The sequence below is a fragment of the Sus scrofa genome, chromosome 1 (genome assembly GCF_000003025.6).
Source record: "Sus scrofa isolate TJ Tabasco breed Duroc chromosome 1, Sscrofa11.1, whole genome shotgun sequence".
NCBI classification, from domain to species: Eukaryota; Metazoa; Chordata; class Mammalia; order Artiodactyla; family Suidae; genus Sus; species Sus scrofa.
In genome coordinates, this window is record NC_010443.5 from 266,148,881 (window position 1) to 266,168,748 (window position 19,868).

A 19,868-nucleotide genomic window follows, 5' to 3' on the forward strand; every position below is an offset into this window, starting at 1 on the left:
CTGGGGAAATGAACCACATGGGGCCACAGGCATGGGATGTAGGGGGACCCTGGACCCAGTCTCTCTCCTGGTGGGTGGGCACGGGCAAGTGCATCTAGTGGAGTCAGTGACTGGAGAGCAGGAAGGAGAGGGACTCTACCTGAGCCCAGGGAATGGCAGCCAGGTGGTCTGGGCAGCTTCCAGGAGGAGATGCCTCCTCTCCTGCGTCTTCAAGGGGAAACTAAAGGAGGGGAAAGAAGGATCTGCAGATTGAGACGCAGAGATATGCTCCCCTGCCAGAGTCCAGCCGCCTGTGTGACTGCCCACCTCGAGCTGAAGCTCTTCCTCAATACTGCCTTCAATTAAGGAAACTTCAGTAAGGTATGGAGATAATGGAAGGACTCCTTGAAAAGAAAAGGAGGTCAAAGGACCCTGAAGCAATGTTTAGAGGAATCTTCTTTCTACAGTAACTTCCATTTAGGAAATAAAATAACTAGATTCAGCTGGACTTAATGGACAGAAGACACATTTTTCGAGGCCCCTCCCAATGATCATTCGTGTGACCATGAGCAAACCACCTCCTTAAAGCCTCAGTGTCTTCTTCTGTAAAATGAGGACCACATTAGCCTAAAAGCCGCAGCACCTCCACGAGTCAACCATCTCCATTCGCACAGGAAACTAAGCCCACAGAGATGTGTCCGATGTCAGAGGCTGCAGTGCTCATCCAAGGTCTGTCTCATTCTGAAGACTGCGGTGTTTTGTTTTGTTTTGTTTTTGTCTTCTTTTAGGGCCGAACTGTGGCATATGGAGGTTCCCAGGCTAGGAGTCAAATTGGAGCCATAGCTGCCGGCCTACACCACAGCCACGCAACACCAGATCCGAGCCATTATCTGCAACTTACACCACAGCTTTCGGCAATGGCGGATCCTTAACCCACTGAGTGAGTGAGGCCAGGGATTGAATCATTGAATTCTCATGGATACTAGTCTCGTTCATTACAGCTGAGCCACAACGGGAACTCCTACAGACTGCGCTTTAAGCACTATGCTGAACTACTGTGCAGGCAGACCAGTGAGTGATAAAACAGGGAAGACACAGTGCCTGACACTTCACGGTACTTCCTAAAACCGGTTCAATTTGGGGTCTGTTTTAGCCCTGGTGATGGGAAATTCCCGAGTTTTTCTCTTAAAGCTGTGGAAACAACAGGTTGGTTCACACTGCCTCTTTCTCCGAAAGGCCCAGGATGGGCACCCACACCCGTGATCAGTGGGTAAAGGAAAAGGTCACTGGCAACATTTGGCAGAAAAGGAAATTGAGGCTCAGTTTGGTGCCAGGACTTATATAGACACTTGGACAAGAATGGAAGTCTTCTAATGTTACATCCTCTCCATAATGTACTCGTGCTTCCTTCTGGTCTGGTTCCAGCTTCTAGCAGACAGTTGGCTGAAGCATGTAGTAGATTATCAGACAAGAATCCAAACTGGAAGGCTCAAGGACTTTGGCTTGTCATTTTCTCATTTAGGCCAAGATCCAAGCGCAAATGTTACCTCTCGGTCCCTAGGCAGAAACTCTTGTCATATTAGCCTCGTGTGCAAGCTTCTCTCTCATAGTGTATGAAGACAACTGTCCTCACCCTTCTCAGGACTGAAATCTAGGCTGGTCTATCAACAATCTCAGGGAGGGCCTTAGAAGCAGAGAGCAGACTTGGAATTCAGGTCCTATCACTTACTGACTAGCTAACTTTGGGCAAGTCACAAACCTTCTCCACAATTAGCACAGCATCTTGTAAGGTGGTTGTGAAAATTACAGAGGAGAGCAAAACATACAGCATATTACAACAGAAGGCCCAAATAATTAAAAAAAAAATCTTTTGATGTAGAAAAGGTCATGCCCCGTCCTCTGTGGAAGAAAAATGGAAAGGCTTACATGCCCTCGGACAAATGGTTTTCCTTATAAGGAAGACCTCTCTTCGGGGACAGTGGAGCACATTTGCTGGAAAGCATCCTGCTTCTAAGTTCTCTGGTCCTGTGGCACAGACGTACAGACCTGCCCTGGCCCCACTCTCCGGTGTCTCACGTCGCTCCCGCCCCCGGCCCATCCCCAGGGGCCCTGACCGGTCCATGACTCCAGATTTCCACATCCGTGCCTCATCTGCTCCACGAGTCACAGAAGGCTGCTTCTTGTTTATTAATTACAGTTACTATTCATTGAGTATTTTTTATGTACCAAGCACTAAGAGCTTTATGATTATTAAAGTTCACTGAAGCCTCCTATCAACATTGTGGAGGCAAGTAAACTACCTAAGAGGTTAAGCAAACTGTCCGAGGTCACACGCCAGTAAGTGGCAGGGCCAGAACGTGAACTGAGGAAGTTTGGCTCCACGGCAGATTCTTTTAAACACTGCATGATAGATACTATCAGTTTTTTGCTTTGTTTTTGGCCACATCTGCAGCATGTGGAAATTCCTGGGCCAAGGATCAAACCTGTGCCACAGCAGCAACCTAAGCTGCTGCAGTGACAAAGCCACAGAGGAACTCCCAGATGCTCATAATTTAGTTCACTTTTAAGATGGCTTTAGGGATAGCAAGCCTGTCCTGATCAAATATACCAACAACAGAGAAAAAAATTGTGGTTTTGAAATACTTTGTCTCAATCCAACTTCAGAGGGAGCTACTGGGGAACAATAATGGGTTCTTGACTGAAATTTCTACTTTATTTATTTATTTATTTATTTTGTCTTTTTACCATTTCTTGGGCCGCTCCTGCGGCATATGGAGGTTCCCAGGCTAGGGGTCGAATTGGAGCTATAGCCACCGGCCTACACCAGAGCCACACCAATGCGGGGATCCGAGCCTCGTCTGCAACCTACACCACAGCTCACGGCAACGCCGGATCCTTAACCCACTGAGCGAGGCCAGGGATCAAACCTGCAACCTCATGGTTCCTAGTCAGATTCGTTAACCACTGAGCCACCACAGGAACTCCTGAAATTTCTACTTTAAAAATTTAAAAACCTCTTCTATAAAAAGAAAATTATTTTTATGATTTACTTCTATTTTACAAAGACTAGTTATAATATTCTACTGATTCCAAACCACTGACGGACTGCCTGGCACTTTGTAGATGCTGGTATAGGCTTCTTTAACAGAGTGATTTTGACTTTGTACTGAAAGTACTGCAAGCATCTTGCAAATCCTTTAAGATGGGGATGCAGAGGCTCACAGACATCACACAGCTGAATCAAGACTGCTCATACTGAGAAGCAGAGTGGGAACAAGAGCCCCAACTTCAAAGCTTCATTCACCAATCCTCAGAGCCTCTCTCTCTAGTGTAAGAAAGATGTACTTCATCTTTAAAAAAACAAAACGGCTTAAAACACAGCTGATTTGGAATCACAGTATACTGTGGAATACTATGCAGCAGTTAAGAAAGAAAGAAGTAAATTTATATATGGGCTAATATATGGATTAATGTGGAATAATCTCTCTGTGACATACCGTTAAAATGATAATGCAGAGCACTTGCTTTTTTTTGACGGGGGATGTGTGTTTTCACGTGTGTGTGTGTATGTCTGTGTGTGGGTCTATTCATGTCCATGTACAGAATATGCTTGCATATACTTAGATGATCCCTGGAGATACCAAAGACACTGAGAACTGAGAACAAGTGTTGTCTCTGGGAGAGGAATCAGGGGAGAGAAAAGAGTGAAAGTTTTTTCACTACAGACACTTTGCTACCTGAAAAATTTTTACATGTATAAGTGTTATATATCCCAAATCTGTATTAAGACCCGAGCAAATAACATTTTGTTTTATTTGTATAACAAGGAATCAAATTTTTTTTTTTTTTTTTTTTTTTTTTGCTTTTTGTGACCACACATGCAGCTTATGGAGGTTCCCAGCCAGCGGTCAAATCAGAGCTGTAGCTGCTGGCCTACACCACAGCCACGGCAATGCAGGATCTGAGCCAGGTCTGTGACCTACACCACAGCTCGTGGCAACACTGGATCCTTAACCCACTGAGTGGGGCCAGGGAGCAAACCCACATCCTCATGGATGCTAGTCAGATTCATTTCTGCTGAGCCACGACGGGAACTCTTGGGGGGAATCAACATTTTGAAACAGAATCCACTACAGAGTTCCTGCGTGCAGGACAGGGCCCATAGCGGCGATAACTGAACATTTCCTGAATTAATGAAGGTCAACCTGGTATGCGTCAGGGACATCGTCAAAAATCTGACAATCTACTGGGACAATCGTTGGGAAAAATAAATAATCATAAACAGAAATATATGCAATGAAGAAAAAGCAGTATGCTCTCTGAGGGATGACCACAGGGGACCCAAATGAGGGATGGCTCAGGCCTCAGCAGTGGGGGACAGGGAGATCACAAGGGGGCCCTGTTAAGGGGACACTGAAACTGAGAAGAAGGTTGAGCACATTAACTCAGGTGGGGGGAAGTGTTCCACACAGAAGAACAACCCTGAAGCAGGGATGATGGAGAGCTGGCTGTCGTAACCGGTTTTCACATGTCACTCCCCTTAAGTCAAGGGGGGAAAGAGGAGAGAAACGGTCAAATTCACAAGTCAGAAACTCTAAAGAGAGAATGAAAGAAACTGACTGATGTTTGAAAGAGGCTTTCTGCTTAGCACTAGGAACCCCTACATTGCCTCCTGCTAACAGTATGCAAATGGTCACAATTTTCTAAAACTTGATGACTGTAACAGTGACATGGACAGGGCCAGCTGCTTTTCATAGAAAATAGCCTTTGCCACAGAAAAGGCCTCATATTGCTAAGCTGTTTCCAGGACTGTTCCTAACTTAGGAAGCTACAGTTTAACAGATAAATATTAATCACAGAGTGCTAAACAGGATGCCGACTCTTTTGCCGCAAGGCCTGAAATCAATCATTTCACTTTGGGATACACTTTCGGCACAGATTGAAGTCTGCCTCGGAAAACAGAGTCACTTGCAATCTGCCCAGGGAGGCCAGACCAATGAGTGTCCCCAACACAGGGCTTCTACGCACGCTGCAATGGACCAAGCAGGCACGGAGCGAGGAGGCCAACGTACTGTTCTCGCGGACCAGGCAGAACTCCCAGGCGCTCTGGCTCTCCAAAGTGCTCTCCAGGTCCACGGCGACATTGGGCTCGCTCTGCTTCTCCAGGCGGTACTGAGGGCCTGGAAGATCAAAGGGGCGGAGGAGGGGAGGCAGTCTGAAACAGCGAATGTAACACTGGGAAAAACACCACACACCACACACCGGCAGAAAGCTGACCAGTCAGCCTTAGGGAAACTCTGAAGTCTGTTTGAGGGTCTAGCCACCCAAGGTGGAAGAGCTTGAGTTTTTCCCCACGTGGTTTCCACGCACTTGTCTGTTCTATTATCAGGTCTATTTTTGCTCAGTTCTCCCCCAGACACGATGAGAGGGTAACGGACTTGGCTGCAGTGGTTTCCCAGATATGAGCAGGTACCCCATCCATTCTGAATCTGTTTCCTAATAGTTAATGTGGGAACTCTTATACCTTGAATGGTTATTGTGAAGATCAGAGATGATTTAGGAAAAATGCTTACTTAGTAAGGTACCTGCTCCATAGAAGGCACTCCTACAGAAGTATTTATTATTAATAACCATTATATGATAATGAATAATCAATTATAAGCAGAGCTAAGATGTTTAGAATTTGAATATGAGGACAGCCCCAAAATTTCTTTTAAAAATTTAAAAAGTAGATGGAGTAAAAAAAAATAGATTTCAGGTTTTTGGGTTACGATGACAGAATGACAGTGACTGCTGATGGTGTTTTTGTTGAAATATTTATGAAAACACAAGGAGCACAGGTTCAGCAATACTGAAAACCAGGAATATGAGCTGCCTTACATCACAAAGGGATTCTGGAAGATCTTAAAACACTAGGGCATTTTATACATTTATTCATGTATTTCTTTGTCAAGCCAAATGGCAATCTTGCTCTTCTCAGATAACACCTAATGGGTCCAATGATCGGATTCAAAAGGCTACAAGAAACTGTCCTATTATTTTGACTATGAAAGGCGTGTGTGGTCAGACAGGAGAGGTGTAAGAGATCTGAGGGAGCCTCAGAGGCCTTGCAGGGCTCCCAGGTGGAACACGTATTTTTAGACACGTTCCTCCGCTGTTGTCAACTTGTTGATGATTCATATCCAACACTTCTTCACGAGTCTGGGGCATGTCACACATCTCAAGTCATGCTCTTCCCCCACGATCAATGTTTGTTTGCAGCACTGTCGACAAAGTTCAGTTTCACCGTATATTTGATCTTTTCACTAATTAGTATTTCATTAGCATTTCTGCCAATTATCAGAGTTCTTACACACTCATATTCAGCACTTGTTACACTACTTACAGCTGCTAAACCTGCTTCGCTAAGTTAACAATGCTTAAGATACGTACCACTATTTAAGAAAATACTTGGTCAGGAGTCTACACAATTCTTTACAAACTCTAATACTCTGTGTTCAGGTCAAGAAGGTATTGCATTTCAACATTACACATGAAGTGCGATTTTAATTTCAAAAATATTAAGCAAATCAAGGTATGGAAATACAGATAATTCTTAGTCTCCCTGCCCATCACCTGTCAGTGCCAACATGTGTCAATTACCAAGCGTGTTGGCTGCTCATCACTGGCTGCTTTCACATTTACTGGGGGGAGGAATCACGGAAAAGCCATGTGCAGCTGAACTTTAAGAAAACTGGTAAGATTCCCAGTGGTTAACGAATCCGACTAGGAACCATGAGGTTGCGGGTTCGGTCCCTGGCCTCGCTCAGTGGGTTAAGGATCTGGCGTTGCCATGAACTGTGGTGTAGGTCGCAGACATGGCTCGGATCCTGTGTTGCTGTGTCCCTGGCGTAAGCCAGCGGCTACACCTCCGATTTGACCCCTAGCCTGGGAACCTCCATATGCCGAGGGAGCGGTTCAAGAAAAGGCAGAAAGACAAAAAAAAAAAAAAGAAAAAAAAAGAAAACTGGTAAGATTCCTCAGCGCCTTCCCCTCCCCCGTCCCTCCCTAACACCCACTCTTCACGGCTAACGTGAGCAGCTTCAGCCCATTAGGGGGAAGAGAGCCACCCCTGAACTTAGAGAGCTGCTTTCTAAAACACTGGCCTGTTGGAGCTCCTGTCATGGCTCCGTGGTTAAGGAACCCAATGAGTATCCATGAGGATGCAGTTTGATCCCTGGCTATAAGCTATAATAATTCACTTTTTTTTGGAGGGGAGGCTTTTTTTGCTGCACCCACAGCATATAGAAGTTCCCAGGCTAGGAACTTCAGCTACTGGCCTACACCACAGTCACAGTCACAGCAACGCAGGACCTGAGCTGAGTCTGCAACCTATACCACAGCTCACGGCAGTCGGAGCTACAGCTACTGGCCTACACCACAGTCACAGCCACAGCAACGCAGGACCTGAGCCGAGTCTGCAACCTATACCACAGCTCACGGCAGTGCTGGATCCCTGACCCACTGAGTGAGGCCAGGGATCGAACCCGCATCCTCATGGACACTAGTCAGATTTGTTTCTACTGCGCCACAAGAGGAACTTCCAAAATTCACTTTTTTATGATAGCTAAAATTTGGGAACAACCCACATCTAGTAACAGGGAGACTGGTTAAACAAAATATTGTGAAATATCATGAGGATATTACGAGAGATTGCAAAAGTATTTGATCTTATCGAACATGTTTATAATATGCTATTTTATGAAAACAGCAAATTATAACACAACATGTATAGGACGACTGTAATTATGAAAAATATATGTAAAGTCATCGGGGAAGGTGAGGTGTGGGGGGAAGACTGGAAGGTTATTTCCAAAATGTGAAGAGTGGTTACACTGGATAGTGGGATAATGAATGTTTTTATTTTTCCTTAGGGTTTCCCTGTATTTATCAAATGTTCTGTAATTTCTTAAATAAAAGCTACTTTTATATTTTTAAAACATCACATATATTTACAAGCCCTCCAGTTCCTTACTATGCCATTTTTCTGAGGATACGGTAATTCTCACACACTGTGACATCTCCAGTGGGTCTTTTATCTGCAATAATTTAATCAAAACTAGATAAATAATTTGTTTATGGAGATCATTTTTTTCATCTTAACCCTTCAACCCTTCAACCTGGCATGCTCAACCCAGTCTATAGGGTTCTGGGTGTCTAGAGCTGTTTGCCTACCTGGCTACCGGCTGGTAATGAAGCCCCGCCCCCTTTCCTGACTCTGGGAGCCAAGGCCTGGCCGTGTCAGGATGTATTTCAGGCTGGTCTCCTTTGTACACGTTTTCCTTCTGGTCCCTGTAGCTGCCTGGGAAACACGGATGAGGGAAACCAGAGGAGGCGGGGAGTACTAGGAGGGGTCTCTCCTTAAACACAAGTCCCTGCAGCACTCTCAAAGCCATAAATGCCATCATTCCATATTTACGTTCTTGTCTCTTGGGTCTTGTAGCTATTTCTACTAAAACAGTTTGTTTCCTAAAAGTAGTTTTAGGACTTTCTCCTTGAAGCCCAGTGTGAGGACGACTGTCATTTATTGCATGACCATTATATGCCAAGCACCCTGAATATGTTACTTTGCTGAATCCTCACAGCAACTCTCAGAGGCAGATACTATTCTTTGCATTTGACAGACTGGGACCCTGAAGGTTGGCAGGGTGAAGTCACTTGCCTAAGATCACATAGGGAGGAAGCAGGAGGGGGAAATGAAACCCAAGGGTCTTTGGCTCTAAGGCTAGTATATGTTGAAGCTTTTTTCCTCTTCAAACCATAAATTACTGACCAACTAGAAAGAGGCTATAGTTTATATCCTAAGTATATATATTTTTAGATTTGTGGATTCATTTAGATTCTAAATGACTTAACTTGTGATTTCTATATTCATTTCTACAATAAATGATCTGAAATAAAATTTTTTTTTTTTGTCTTTTTAGGGCTGCACCGGCGGCATATGGAAGTTCCCAGGCTAGGGGTTAAACTGGAGTTGTAGCTGCTGGCCTACACCACAGCAATGTGGGATCTGAGCCATGTCTGTGACCTACATCACAGCTCACGGCAATGCCGGATCCCTAACTCACTGATCGAGGCCAGGGATTGAGCCCGAATCCTCACAGATACTAGTCGGGTTTGTTACCACTGAGCCACGATGGGAACTCCTAAAATAATTTACTTTAAGGAAACCCACACATGCTTAATATCCCATGCGACGGCCGTACCTTGGTTCTTCATGAAGAATGGAGCACCTTATCTTTCCATCCATCCAGGAAGACACTCTTTCTACCTTTCCTTAAGAATATTCCTACGTATGTCCAGTTTAAAAAAAAAATTTGAAATGCTGAGCATCATCTTTTGCTCTCAGCACTCCATGGTCTTCCATAAAAACTAAGAGACAACTTGGAAACCCACTTCCAAACTTAGCAAAGGATGGATGGGTTTTAACTTTGGGGAAGGTAGGGTAGTTAAGCTGTAGCTGAGACTTGAGATCTAGACGCAAATGAAAAACAGCTTATTACAAATCTCAATTTCTCTCCTAATTCTTGCCCAACACTGGATGAGATATCTCACAGAAAAAACTATTTCATACATTTTCCCCTGAAAGGGCCAAATTGATCACTTTAGGTCATACTGAGTAATGAGAGGCAGGGTATATATGAGAAGCAATACAGCCTGGTGATTAAGGGCATGGACTTGGGGCCAGATTGCCTTGGTCTAATCCTGGCTGAGAAACTTAACTGTACGACTTTAGGCCAACTTACTTAACCTCTCTGTTTCTTCATCTATAAAATGGGGATAATTATAGCACTTACTTTATGGGCCTGTCTGAGGATTCAGTAAGTTAATAGTTGTAAAGCGGTTAGGAGGAAACATTAGCAGTGTTATTCAAGTGTCAGCCACCACCACCGCCACCCTCCTCCACATCATCAGACTTTCCTAAGAGGTCTTAGAACAGGGCCCACTCTCTGCCAGATACCGTACGAGGCCTTTTAAATAGATCGTCTCATTAACGCTCCGTCGTCTCAGGATGTAGAGAGTATGAATGCCACTTTACGAAGGAAGATATTGTGACTTACAGAGGCTAAGTAACTTGCTCAGAGTCTCACAGGAAGTGGTGGAACTAGGGTTCACACCCAGGACTGCCCTCCACGTATTACATACGTATTACATGGTGCCTCATTTGTTGAGTTCTTAATAAATGTCTGTTGATAATAAGATTATGACAACCCAGACTTATTATATATCCAACTACAGTTTCTATCAAATGCTCATTTAATTTTCAGGCAGCTGACATGGGAGGAGAGAAAAAACATCAGCCAAGAGCCATTTTATAAAGCAAGCTGTGAGGTCAGTTTCTGTTAACATACCTTTGCCAAAGAAATGACTCTATAAGAGGATCCTTCACACCAAACAGGACACAGTTCTCAAGGCAGCATCTACCCTCTGGAAAGAGGTTTTAAAATGTCACTGCTGCACATGGAGCTACATGCCCTGTGCTCCACAGCAGAGGGGACGCAAAAGGAAGATTCTGGGAAGCAGTTACTCTGCAGCAACAAGAAAACCTGCTCGGGCATTCCAATGATGTATTTATTGCAGTAAAACCATGTCACTGAATGGTCTGGGAAGAAAATATTGCTCTGGGCACTTTGGGAGGGTTCCAAGTTATAATACCCAGGCAGGATTTTTATGTGATTTTGAAAACCCGAGGCAAACATTTCAGCACACAAGTTTCAAAGAAAATCGGAGTATCTGTTGGTTGGAGGATACATGCTCAGTTCAGCTTCCTCAATCCCTTTACTGTAATCCTTGACTGAAGTATAAAAGCATTTGACATGGGATTCCTTAAAAGCTGAGAGCCCACTGAGAGCTGAAATCCAACAGGAAGCAAGTGCAAAAGCCTGAAGAGATGGAAGCCCTGTCATCTTGCACCCTGTTTCTAAAGACCCATGGGAGAAACTTCCTTCAGACCTCGGCACCAGGAAAAGCTGTGCTTCCTCCAAGCAACAGGCCTTGTTTTGTACCTTTAGACAGTTTAACATAGATGTTGTAAACTAATTGATACCACATTCCCTTCTCCCTTGCCCATGAGGAAGTTCAGCACTAAATGTGCGATGACTGGACATGCATTTCTCTGTCAGTTAAACCTCTGGACCTTTATTTTCCTTTTCCTTTCATGTCATTTTTCTTTCTACGGTGGCACCTGCAGCATATAGAAGTTTCTGGGCTAGGGGTCAAATCGGAGCTGCAACTGCGGCAACAGAGGATCGGAGCTGAATCTGCAACCTACACTGCAGCTTGCTGCAACACGGGGTCCTTAACCCACTGAACGAGGACCGGGATTGAACCTGCATCCTCAGGGAGATTATGTTGGGTCCTTAATCTGCTGAGCCACAGTGGGAACTCCTGGATGTCGCTTTTCAATTCACACATTTTTTTATCCTATTATTATATGTCCTCCAACTGCTTTCTGGCCTGAAGTGGGATATAATCGAATTAACGTATTATTACTGTTGCTGAGCATCAGAACAACTGTGAGGACCACCTATCTGGAAAATGATAAAGGAAAAGGCTGAACATTTTCATGGATATGCCTCACATCAACTATTTTCCATTCACCAGCTTAAAGAGGAGCTTTAATCTGAAAGAGCTGCTTGTAGCCTGGAAAAGTTAAGTGTGAACAAATAAGAGGAAAGGCTGGGTCTCGAGTCGAAAACACAGATGTCTGAGCCCTCTCACTACACATTCCGGGGAAGTTACTTAACCTCTGTGTATTTTCTGTCTGTAAAATGAGAATGACAGAACTTCCCTCAGAAGGTTGCTGTGCGGATGGCATGAGCTCAGTGATGGCTGCTGTCACTGCCATAGGACAGGTTGGAGCAGAAACCGTCACTGAGCTCATGCCATCGGCACAGCAACCTTCTGAGGCTTAGTCCGATCCCTGGCCTATGGGTGACAATAGGCTGGCAGCCCTGTGAAGACACACAGTGGCAGAGGATGCTGGCATCAAAGCAGCTGCCTGTATCCTTCCTCACGTGTGTGCGAGGTAGGCGTGCAGGGTGGAGAGCATGCAGATCTATTTAAATGAGCTTGCTTTTAAGCTACAGGCAGCATTTAAGATTAGAGACTTGTTCAGCAGCCAGGATTCCTAAAGTTCCTTAGTCTCTCTGGTCCTACAAATACCATCTAAAAATGATGAGTAAATGTCAGAACCCAGTGAACAGACCGTGACAGCACAATATCAGAAGATACGTGGTGTTACAATGCCATTCATATATTCACTTAACAAACATTTTTAAAGCATCAGCAACGTTCCAGACACTGAGATGAATAATCAACGATTCCTGGCTGGGGGAGGTGGCAAGACACACACAAGCATATGAAATTATCAAAGATCCCTCGTCGGTGCTCCTCCCTTAGTAAGGACAAGGCACTGTGGGAATACAGAAGAGGGGACAATGAGCTTCCCCTTCCCTGAAGCGGAAACACCGAAGGTGGACAGGGAGCTAGGTGAGTGAGGGGGAGGGGCACACTCCTACAGAGGGAACAGAATGTGCAAAGGCAAGAAGGTACCGAGGAACCCACAGGGACCAAGGGAAATTCAGCGTGGAAAGCTCAGGGCTGGAGGTGGGGCACCGAGGGGAAGCTGGGGCTGGGATGCTCGGCCCAGACTGTTGGTCAAAAGTCTGGGTCTGGATTTCCTCTCGTAAGCAACAGATGCTAACAGGGCAGGAGAGTGACATAACCAGCTTTACATTTCGGTAAGCTTCTCTTGGTGGCACTGTCAACAATGAGCTTGAAAAGCCTGGTGGCAGAGAGACCCACTGGAGGCAAACTGTGCCAAACTCGTCTGCTCTATGGCGGGAGCTGGCTGAATCCTAAGCTCCTCACTGAGCCAAAGCCATCGCGGACAAGCTGACACTGTCAACATCGGAGCTCAGACCCAAAGTCGGCTACCCTAAAACGTCTGCACTTAACATCAGCTCCATCACTTCTAACTCTTCCTCTAGGGGCAACTATAATCATTTTCTGTTTGATCTTAATATAAGCACTGAATTATATGCAAGCGATGACCACCACAGCTCACTCCCTCCAAGGCTCACATGGGATAATTAGGAATTTAAATAATAAAAAAGGAACAAGCTGACATGACAATAAGGTCACACTTTATCCCATTCTGAGCCAATACACAATTTGCTCTCAGTGAAAGAGCCGAATATAATCAAATTAAATACAATTCCTATTACAAAAGAAGAAAGACCAAAGCTGTCCCAATAAACCAATTCTCCTGCCTACTTACACTGCAAAACCTTCAGGAAAGGTTTTGAAAGCATGACCCATCAGTTCTAATTTTTAAAACTTATCCTTTCAGTCAAGACTAGAAAAAGGCCCATTCCAACTTTTATCTTACTACAAAGTGCTGTTATCTTGGCCTGATGTCAGGAGCTCTATCTCTCTTTCTGCTGACAAGGAGAGACGAGAAAGATAAGATTGGAAACGAATCTCACTTCTCTGAGTAAATAAATAATCAATACTCATCTAAATGTAAATGAGAAGGTAGCCCCCTCTGATAACAGCGCTCTTATCAGAGAGCCAATTTTCTTCAGACATTTGGCCTCAACCAAATCACCATCATTCAGCCCCAGCCTAATGGCAAAAAATCGTAACTAAATTGAACCGATCACCAGAGATCAACTAAGTTCGGCCCTGGCCACTTCAGGTTCAAATGTTTGGGAATGCAATTTTGCCCCCATTAACTTTCAATAGCAATGAAGAACAGACTGGTCAAGGGGCCAGTTTGTGCAATAAACAAACCCCAGGAAGGGGCCCGCCAGAGGACGAGCAGGAGGGGGTTTAAGTATTTAAACAATGTTGTACCCAGAGCAAACCCCGAAACTGTGAAGGGAAGGCTGCTACTGTGGGGTGGGGAGGAAGCGTTCTCGAGAAGAAATGAGAAGACATTTAATTTGCCTGACAATGATGATTACACTTCATTAAAACAAATATAAATAAAGACAAAAGAGATACTAAAAAGCTACAGAAGCAGAAACAAAAAACAAAAACAAAAAACCCATCTAAGGTTCAAATGATCAATTTCCTCCAACTAATTTGTATCAGACTTACATCTGACCCAGCAGTGCTGCGCTGACCTGATTTTACTGAAATAAGACGCCGTCTACAAGACAAATCACTTTAAAACCACTGCACTGGGGTTTCCATTTCTTTGCTGCAAGACTCAATTCACTGCTGATGAGAGCATTGGGGAAATTATGACCATTATTGATAGGACAGCAAAACCACTTTTACACTGTAGTCCTCAAGTCGACAGAAAGCTTGCACTGGACCATTAATGAAGGTGTCAGCTAGAATCAGAAATTAAAGACAAAGGCAGGGAAAGGACTAATTTTTAGAGCGCCAGCCACCCAGAAGCAACCGCCATTCATCCTCTAGGGAGTAACAGAGCCTAAGCAAGGATCCTCTGAGGAGTCGGCTGCTCTGCCCACAATCAGGGAAAGGAGATGCTTCTTTTTGTTTTGCATGGCCTTGGAGAGCACAGGCTCTCAACACTATAGCTAAAGGAGGGCACGGCTGCTGCTATGAGACAGAACCATTCAAAGTGTAGCCACCTTGGGGTATCTGTTTTTCTGGGTGTGTGATTAGCAGTAATCTTTCACTAGGATGTTTGCTTGACTACTCGAATTTCCCAGCCAAAAAATTCAGATATATCCTGGCTCCTCCCGTGCCTCTTCAGAGCAGATCCTCAGAGCTGTCTGAGAGGCTCTCTCCCAGGGGGGAAGCAGTGAGGTCCCCAAACTGAAACTCCCTGCTCCAAACAAACACAAACAGTCTCTTCCAATCCTGGAAGATGGACATGTGGTGGTCCAAGTGTGGGTTTTGGAGTTAGAAAGACCTGGGTTAAAATCTTGGCTCTTTTACAATCGCTAAGTGACACCGCACAGGTAGGTTAACCTACACACCTTCGTGGAGTACCAGCAAAGACTACGCAGAACCCAATGCCAAGGACATCAAAAGCACTCCATCAATATCAGCTGTTACACCCTATGCAAATCTTAACAAAACCACCAACGTGCCCTTTGAGAAAATAACTAGAGAGTGACTGACACTGAGCATTTGCCTGGCCCTTACCAAAGTCCTTTATGGGCGTTAGCTTTCTGAGTCATCAAACTATGAGGTCGGCCTTATGTGAATCCTCGTTTTACAGAGGAAGAAAAAGCACAGAATAGTTAAGTCATGAGTCCACAGAGAGCGAGGCCGGGAGAAGAACCCAGGTGTGTGAGCCTGGAGCCTGTGCTCTTAACCCCACCACCCTGCTGTTTTCCAGAAAGATCATCCTATAATCTTCTTGATCTGTGGGTTGAAGAAAAGAATTGTAAGGTTGAAATTTAAATGCGTCAGTTCAGAAAGAAGTAAAGACTAGGAAGGAAGAAGACAGAGGGGGTAGCTGACCTTGAGGGGGTAGAAACCGAGGACCCTCAGCCCTCACCGCGGGCTCTAGCCTGACGAGCATGTGACGGGAACACCTGCTCGCCCTGATTTTTTTTCAAGGGGAGGGAGCCTTTTTCTAAGTTAAATGATTTACAGAGTTACCGCCTCAATCCATGGTTCTGAAAGTGTGATTTCTTTAGGGTTTAACTATACCCATTTCTAGTCTTGTTACAACTTTTTTATTGCGATAGAAAACATTTACTGGAAATATGTTACTGCTATTACCAGGTCATAAAATAAAAAGAAAAATAGTTTATGTATTGCCATCATTTCCAATCATCAATCAGAAAGTGCCAAGAGGAGGAAAGGAAAGGGCGAACAGCTGAGATTTCCTTCTTTGTGTAGGAGAAAATGCAGGAGCACCATAATTCTTCAGAACAAATTTCTTCTTGAATACCCAGCCTCACAGAGGGCTCCAGAGCAGGGAAGCACACCTTGAGGCATCTGCCCTCCTCTCTGCAGCCCTGCCTGAATCCCTGTCAGGAGTAAGAGCTCTTTCACCCCAACCTCCTTGGGCCCGTGTTTCCCACAGGCTGGATTAGAGGCACTGCTGTCTATGTGTTGTTCTTCTCCCCCAGTCAGGACACTCTTTTTATTTTTTGTCCTTTGTCTTTTTAGGTGTGGCACATGGAGGTTTCCAGGCTAGGGGCTGAATGGGAGCTACAGCTGCCGGCCTACACCACAGCCACAGCCATGTGGGATCTGAGCCGAGTCTGCAACTTACACCACAGCTCAGGGCAACACTGGATCCTTAACCTGCTGAGCGAGGCCAGGGATCAAGCCTGCGTCCTCGTGGATACTAGTCAGGTTCGTTAACCACTGAGTCACGACGGGAACTCCAAAGGCACTCTTTGAGGATGGGGGTGGAAGGGCTTTTTACAAAACCCCCATTGGGCTCTACTCCCAGAGCTCCGGCACAGCAACAGGCTCTTTGGAGGTGCTCAAAAATCTCTGCTAAATAGAATGCTTCAACAAGGTGACATTTCCAATTGAACAATCTTGACCCGACAAAGGAGTCTGGCCTAAGAAACATTACTCCAAACACACAACGACGTATGTTCAAAGATGATCACTGCAGCACTGTTTTAATATCGAAAACTGTGCACAATTAAATATTCCAGTAGGAAACCAGTAAATAAATTACGGGTATATCTGTACACTGGGATGTTATGTAGTTGTTAAGAAAATAAACTAACAGGACATGGGAAGTTTTCTGATACACTGTTAAATTTAAAAAGATACAGAATGTATAGCATATACTCCATTTTAATAAAGTAACCCCCCCAGCTATCCATGTGCATTTATATATGTGTGTGTGTATAAACATATTTGTTGAAAACACACACATACACTCTGGAAGGATATGAGCCAAACTGTTCTCACCCTTATGCTGTTAACTTAGAATTGCCTTGGGGTGTAGGATGCGGCAGTAGCAAAGGTGGACTTTTGCTTCTTTTTACTTTGTAGATTTCTATCTTGTCTGGCTTTTGGCAATGGGCATATATTAGTATTACTTTTGTCAACAAAAATCTAACTTTAAAAAATGAGGTTGAACAATCTAAGAGATGATTCCAGCAGGATCAGATTAGGGACTGTGGCCCCTGGAGCCTCCTCTCAGATTATATTCGGCGGCTGCTGGGAGACACCTAAATAGCTGGGGGGCCGGGAACTAAAATGGCACAGAGTCTGTTTAGGAGCTCCAACGGCCCTAGGTCAAGCCACAGAGTGGACCACAGAGATTTCCAGAAGTTCCCCAAGGAGCTGGGCAGCAAAGGTGAAGACAACCGGACCACCTGGGGCTGGACTGCTGGTGCCCAGAGGCCGTTCACAAAGAGGGCCAAGGACCACAGAGCGAGGGTCAGACTGCCCACATGCTGCTGTTTCACTCCAGTCTGGACAACTATGCCTGCCCCGTCCTCCTTGTGGATTCTAAAAGGTACTGTGGGAAACAAAGGGTCATCCCGTACTGTTTCTGTCTGGCCTATTCAATCTCCTTCTAGGTCAGGCTTTGGGACAAGAGGCAGTGTGGCAGGAGTCCATCCCTGCAACCCAGGGGTAGGGAGGAGGTCTGATTCCTGCCCGAGACTCAATATTGCCTGTGCGTGTTTGTGTGCATGTGTGTCTAGGGAGCCCCCTGCAACCTCTGCCAACCCCAAGACGCTCGAGTGAGTATGGTGTAACGGTCACAAGCCAGACTGCTTGGGTTTGAATTCCCAGCTCCACCACTTACTGGCTGTGACCCTGGGCAATTTATTTAACCTTTCTATGCCTTACTTTCACATCTGTAAAACGGGCTAGTATCAGAATCTACCTCTTAGAGCTGTTGCAAGGATCCAGTAAGTCATACGCCTGGACTGCTGCTTCTGTTTTGCGAGCAGCACTCAAGAGAGAGAAGAGGGAGGGGTGTTTCCAATCTCTAGAAGGGCCTGGAACCTCCAGAGGCTGCCCCACTGGTCTCCTCTCCCTCCTCTCCACCTCCCACCTGATGACGTCATAATCCAGAAATATCCTCCAAACTCTGCCGTTTCCACCCTCCATGCCCTCTGCCTGGAATAATCTTCCCTCTACTTCACCTTTCTAGCACTTGTTCTCTCATCCTCGAGGAGTCAAAACCCTGCTCAGGTGCCAGCTGCCTCTAGACGTCTCTGTGCTGCCCAGGCTAAAATGACCTCTGGGTGGGCCTGACTGCTGTACCAGCTGGACACCAAGTGGCGAGTGGTGAGTGCGCTTCCATATCCCTGCATTCCTAGCACGGCCACAGCACCAGGGCCGGGGGCGGGGGGAGGGGGGCGGTTAGTGACTATTTGCTGAAGGAACAGAGAGACCTGCCCACCTCCTGCTCCTAAGCCTGAAGCTCTACCTCCACCAGACCCCAAAGGGTCCCACTGTTTGGAGACTCTCAGTAGTGCCCGAAACATGACTGGGTTTCCTAGAGATGGACGGGGCTGGTGTGGATCAGGTGACCCACTCTGTTGCTGCAGATGCTGGCGGGAGCCTGGAAGACCCCCCCCCCTACCCCCACCGACAAGGCCGGTCCCGCCTCCCAATCAGGCCGTTCCCTCAGCCAGACCCTTCTTCTCTGGCCGCCTCTGCCTGTCCCAACGTGCTTCCAACGAGTTGTCTGAGCTACAAGACACCAGCCTAAATGGAACACACTCAACATCAGAACAAGGAGAGGTCATGCCTGGACAACCTAAAACTTCTGAGCGTGGAGAAGGCTGGGAGCCCCCGGACAGAGCCTCTCACACACTCTCCAGGAGGAGAGGCGTTGGAGGGGCCAGAACTTCACTACTTCGAGGAAGTGCCAATCGTCCCCAAACTGTCACTACCCAGCTGGTGTGAATGCACTTCCCTTTGGAGAAAGAAGGCCAGCTCTTACTTGTACAAAAGAAAATATTTTTTTCTTCCTTCAAATCCAGATATCTTGTTAGAGAGAATGGAAACCTTTAACGCTGTCCTCTGGCCTCTAATTTTTCAAGCCAATCTGTTTCTCTTAACTTGGGTCACTGTGACACTACCAAATTTTACATACAGTTATCTGTTGCTCTGTAGAGAAATACAGATGGTTTTTGTGGAAATAAACAGTCGTTTATTTTAAACAATTGTAAAATAGTTTATGGAAACCAGTGGGGTAATGCATTCAAATAAATGCCAAAACTGGTTGATGGGGAGCCAGGGTGCTAAATCACACTGCTGAGGAATTCAGCTGTGGGGAACAGATAGTAAATCCAGAGTGACAGAATTTCCCGTGATGGCAAAGGTTTCTGACATCCAGTCCAGTACTCAAAAACCACAGCAGTTCAAACCCATTTTCCTTAACACAGCCTTGACAGCCAGTGAAATTAGTGAATTTAGTCACAAGCACCTGAGAACAAAAACAAAAGAAATAAACAAAAAGGAGACTTCATTTGTCTGCAGTCTTTTCTGAGCTGTAGAAAAGCAGTGACTCCAACCTGAGCCAGTGGAGCACAAGCTTAGGGCCAACTGTTTTCAATCACCAGACTTTGTTATGATACAGCGGAATCTGAAGACTTCCATGCAAATCTGCTTATGCCAGAGTCTGGGTCGGGGAAGTAACACCTCTCTGAACTCGGTCTCCTCCTCTGTAAAATGAGGATAAGAGCTGTATGGACTTGGGGCTGTGGAGCAGATTGAGCGAGGCACCAGGAGTGAGTGTTCTGTAAACAAAGCTGGGTGCCAGCCGCCCTGGTGGAGAGGTCCCAGCCCTGGGCGGGACACTGGGCTGCAGCCCTCTTAGGGGCCTCCACCACCTCTCCAAGGAAGCACCACTGACAGTGAGTGGCTTGGGCCTGCCGTGGTGGGAAGGGACAGAACTCTAAGCACCCTTTTGCTTCTCATTT

At 45.6% G+C, this 19,868-nt stretch overlaps 1 protein-coding gene across 12 annotated transcripts in view; it reads right to left on the reverse strand.

Moving 5' to 3' along the window:
* The window catches only part of MAPKAP1 (mitogen-activated protein kinase associated protein 1), a 250,193-nt gene that overhangs the window by 52,689 nt on the left and 177,636 nt on the right, over positions 1–19,868 (reverse strand). For 10 of the 12 annotated variants that reach the window (XM_021068876.1, XM_021068852.1, XM_021068901.1 and 7 more), the window contains one exon: positions 5,052–5,159. The exons of the other annotated variants lie outside the window; for them this stretch is intronic. In XM_021068876.1, coding sequence (XP_020924535.1) covers positions 5,052–5,159 — 108 coding nt within the window. The remainder of the gene's footprint in view (positions 1–5,051; positions 5,160–19,868) is intronic. 12 annotated transcript variants of the gene reach the window in all.